This window comes from Caloenas nicobarica, chromosome 1 (assembly GCF_036013445.1).
Source record: "Caloenas nicobarica isolate bCalNic1 chromosome 1, bCalNic1.hap1, whole genome shotgun sequence".
Classification (NCBI taxonomy): Eukaryota; Metazoa; Chordata; class Aves; order Columbiformes; family Columbidae; genus Caloenas; species Caloenas nicobarica.
Window position 1 is genome coordinate 196,025,925 of NC_088245.1, and position 4,582 is coordinate 196,030,506.

The 4,582-nt window shown below is 48.1% G+C and overlaps 1 protein-coding gene across 1 annotated transcript; it reads right to left on the reverse strand.

Moving 5' to 3' along the window:
* Positions 1-1,017: 1,017 nt before the first annotated feature.
* SAP18 (Sin3A associated protein 18) lies at positions 1,018-4,337 on the reverse strand. The gene is made up of 4 exons (XM_065650352.1): positions 4,217-4,337; positions 3,955-4,064; positions 2,192-2,314; positions 1,018-1,478 (listed from the first exon to the last, which is right to left on the reverse strand). The coding sequence occupies exons 1-4, from the start codon at positions 4,286-4,288 to the stop codon at positions 1,322-1,324; spliced, it is 462 nt and encodes a 153-aa protein (XP_065506424.1). The 5' UTR covers positions 4,289-4,337; the 3' UTR covers positions 1,018-1,321.
* Between the last annotated feature and the right edge of the window lie 245 nt (positions 4,338-4,582).

Sequence of the window (4,582 nt, forward strand, 5' to 3'; positions counted from 1 at the left end):
CAGAGTGCCTGACACTGTATTTTCATTAGGAAATAGTTCTGTTCCTTCATCAGCCTCTGTCTGAAAACACTGGTTTTCTTCTGGCCAGGTCTCTGCAGACACTCCCATCTTCTCAGACAGTGGTCTCCAAAGTAGAGTGCACAGGACAATCCAAAGACAAGACAATCTCCAACATGGTGCATGCTCAAGTGGGGTGCAGGAAGAAAATACATTTTGTACCATTAATAAACACCATTTAAAAATATTTTTAAATATCACCTTTCTTTTTTTATTTCTGTTCTTGTGTAGTTTTAAAATGCATGTAATATATTAGTAGAGGAGTAGATGTACATAACTGATAAAGAAACAATTTTGGGGGCATACGCTCAGAAATTTTTTAATGATAGGGGTGTGCAATCAAAAGAAATTTGGAGACCACTATTCTAAGAAAAGCAAGACCTTCAAAGACACCTATACACCTTCCATTTTTAAAGACAACAGTAGTTCCTCCAGAACTCATGTAATGACACAGAAGCAAGTGTGCTGAACCACGTCTGACACTGGTAAGGTCAGCTGCTCCTCGGTGTCCTGGGTTACCCTGGTGTCACTGAGGCTACTCCCAATCCATGGATCAGTGTCACCTTGGCACAAGATGGAGCAGCCCCTGGAAGGATCTGCCCTGGACCCCTCACCACCCTGCAGGACAGGCAGCCTTACGCAGCTTATCTCCACCTTCCCCTGTCAGTGTACCTACGTCAGCTGGAAGCAAGACACCGAGGCTGCACCCTTTGACCACACCACTCACATGCTCATCCTCCAAAATCCAGCCAGCAGTGGTTTAAGAATCCTCCTGTACAAGGTATCTCTATGAGGGGACTCCATCTACTTCTAGTAAACAAGCCCAAAAGTTACCAGCTAAAGGGCTTTGGCCCTTCTTTCAATTTCAACTTCTGTTTAAAAGCCGACTTTCAAATTTCGATGCAGAAATTCACATTAAAAAAGACCAAAAAACAAAACACCACCACACTATCAAAAAGATTAATAGCATCAATCTTTATTCCAAACAAGACAGAACTACAGGACACCTGTAATCCTTCTGGTCATATTTTATGGAAATCTTGGAACAATGAGCACACTGACTATTCAAACTATAACAATCAGGATGATGGCACTGCTAAAGAGAAAGGTTTCTTCTAAACAAACTAAAAGTTTTAAAAGTTAACTTTCATTTCTGATGCTTCGCTTTGTCCTCAGCTATTCTTGCTTAGCAACAAAAATAAGCCTGCTTTAGAACAGCAAGTAGGAATAAACACAAGATGTGATCATACAAAGAAGCAATAGCTTAGTACGGCCTCATGCGGCTTGATGGGGGCGGTGCACGATTCGGAGGAGTAATTGCTATATCCAAATAGTCTCCTATCTGGAATTTCTGAGACTGCAGTGTCATGGAATCATCTGTGCCCTTCCTGCCCGACATGGTACTGCCGATCTCCTTCACCCTGCGCGCAGGAGAAAAGGCAAGGTAGTTATCAGAGGCAAATCTCTACATGCCCAAAACAGGAACTGTACTGGCTCACAACCACCTTCCCATGCCGGCCTCTACGCTATATTTAGCATTTAGCTATGTACGCAGGATGCTGGTTTTTTTCTCTCTGGTACCAGGTGCACCAAGCAAAGCCACACTGAATCCTTTTTCTGATGGAGCAGAGTGCTGGGGAAACTTTGTACCATGTTAAGTGAAATACCAGAGGGAACCCCTTGCCCTCTTCCATACACACACACCCCCCAAAACCCGGCAGATGGGAGAGCAGGATATATCCACTGGTTGCTGAGAAAGGTAAGCTTGCACAGTTTTGGAAGATGGATACCTGCAACAAGATCACTGCTAAAACTCAAATGCATTCTCAGATACAAGACCTACCACTCCTCGTACCACCAGACACAAAGCTCTATGTCAAGCTGTAGGCCCGTGTTCCGGTTGGTTGCTGATACAGCGACCAAGGCCTTCAAGCACACAGGTTCAATTGCTTCGGGAACATATTAAGAACGATGGCCATCAAGCAAAATTTAGAGTTTGTAGTGGTGGCCATCTTGCTATCAAGAACTTTAGAAATCTTTGGGTTCTGAACTTTAAAATCAGTGTTAGTGAAAGATAATTGACTGCTCCAGTGCCTGAAGTTTTCTACTAACCCAGAGAAGAAACATCATTTACCTATATCCAGGCCTCTTGAGATCTGTAAAAACAATCGCAAAATTGAAGTGCGTGCCCTTCTTCCGTGCTTCTGGGTAGACTTCCTTCACTAAGCTGGTCAGCTCTTTCAGAGTTGCGTCCATCCTAAATTAAACAAAAAAATCAAAGCGGTTTATGTTCTCAAAAGCAACAATAAAAAAAGCTTCCCCAAACTAGCTTAAGATGAAATCAATATATTGCTGCAACTTAACCATACATTTCCTTGCTTTTGCATACTTTCCATCAATACCTGAAGATGAGTCAGATCTTACATTTCTGCTACACATTGAGCCATTGATTTCACAACTGCATGGCATTCCAAACAATACATTTTGGCCTAGCGATCAAGTGACAACAAGTTGCTCTAGTTATTGATTAAAACACCTTGGAGAATTCACCACTTACTGTACACCGGAGGCAACATGGTCTAGTGCAAATGTGGTTCTAGCTGTAGTAGCTTCTAGTTTACTGCGATATAAGACAAGTCTCTTCACCTCTGTGTACGTTTCAACATCTGCTTTTCCATGTCTCCAAAAGTGTTACTATTTAAACAGCAGGGAACTTTTTTTTCTGAAAATGCATTAATGCATTTATACAATGAATACTTCAAGTGTTTCCTCACCTAAGTTGGTGTCTATGATTAAAAAAGCTTCTTGAATACTCAAGGAAATGTAGAAATAAAAGAAAAAAAAAATCATGAATAGTATTCCATTTCGACCAAGATTTCCACTTCTGCCCTAACAGGCAGCACTCCTTTTCCAAGCTTTCAACCAGACCAGGGCTAAAGCTCACTTCTAGAATTTCAAGAACAAAAGGACTCAATCATCACAACTAAAGTAGCTCTCATCATACAGACTGTACACTCACTACGAGCTTCATGCAAGCAAGGAGCAGTGTGTTGACAGACAATGCCCGTTCTGACTTCTGCAGATGGCAAACAGCTCAGACACCACCAACAGCCTGGACTGAGTCCATAAATCCCATCGAGAAGTAAATTAGAACTGCGTGCTTTGCCAGCCACAAAAATGCATTTATTCAACCATATAACATGCAAGTTATAACCATAACAGACACCTTGAAAGAAAAATCAGATTTAAGAAGTAGCATAATTCACTTTCAAAAGCATTCTTCAAAATACTATAAACAAAGCCTAACACGTTTGCAATGCAGACTAAAACAAGTTCTCCAAACTAAATTTCAAAGCAATAAAAAGCAGCTCTCTGTTAGAGCACTGCTACCTGACCAGACAAAAAGAAACATGTTATTCCACCCTCAAGACGCCCTGACTTAAAACAAGCACGCCATTCACACAACAGCTCAAGCCTTCCGGGACAACTACTTCTACTGAAAAACGGGGCTGTTGGAACAGAATTTAAGCACGAGTTAAAGCAGAACCTCCGCGTTGCACGGATTCGTTGCGATAACCAAAGATACACCGCAACACAGGCCTGTGGTTACGTGTATCAGCAACTGGGCAACCCGACCGCGGTCAGTTCGGAGCGCAGCGACCGGCGCTCGGCTCGAGCTGAGCTGCCCGGCCCAGCTGCCACGGCCGCGGGCTCAGCCGCTGTATTTCTGCGGCAGCCGCCCCCGCTAAAACTTCTCGGCGTTTCCTGCTGCCAACAAAGCCCATCGGAGCCCCCCGCAGCCGAGCACCGCACACCGCGCTCGGGCCGGACAAGCTCCCCGGCCCCGCTCGGAGCCGCCCCCGGGCCGGCCGGAGCCCCGGGCCGCCGCGCACTCACCAGGTGTAGATCTGCAGCTCGCTGGAGGGCACGTTGCCGCGGGAGAACTCGTCCATGCGGTGGTGCCGCCCGTTGTTGGTGGTGAAGACGCGCAGCAGCAGCGGGCAGGTCTGCGGGAGCCGGCGGTGAGGGGCCGTGCGCCATCCCCCCCCGCCCCCCAGCCCGAGGTCTCACGGCGCCGCCGTGCCCTCCCCCCCACCCTCTCGGTGCCCGCCCCGCCGGGGAGCGGCGTAAGCAAACACACACGGCACCAGCCCAGCACCTTCTCCCGGTCGATCGGCTTCTCCGGCTCCTTCTTAATCTCCTCCTGCGTGACGCGCGACTCCACCGCCATCTTGCCCCGCGCGCACTCAACCGCCGGCCCCGGATGTCCCGCCGGGCGCCCGGGATCTCGCGAGAGGCGGGAGGGGGCGGTGACGCCGCGGCGGGGCGGGGCCGGGCGCGCGCGGGCCCGGGTGAGGCGGGAGGCGGGAGGCGGGCGGGGCGGAGGGACTGCTGGAGGGGGCCCCGCGCGGAGCAACGGGGATGATGAGGGGAGTGGAGCATCTCCGGTGTGAGGAGAGGCTGGGGGAGCTGGGGCTCTTTAGCTTGGAGGAGACTGAGGGGTGACCCCATTAATGTTTATAAA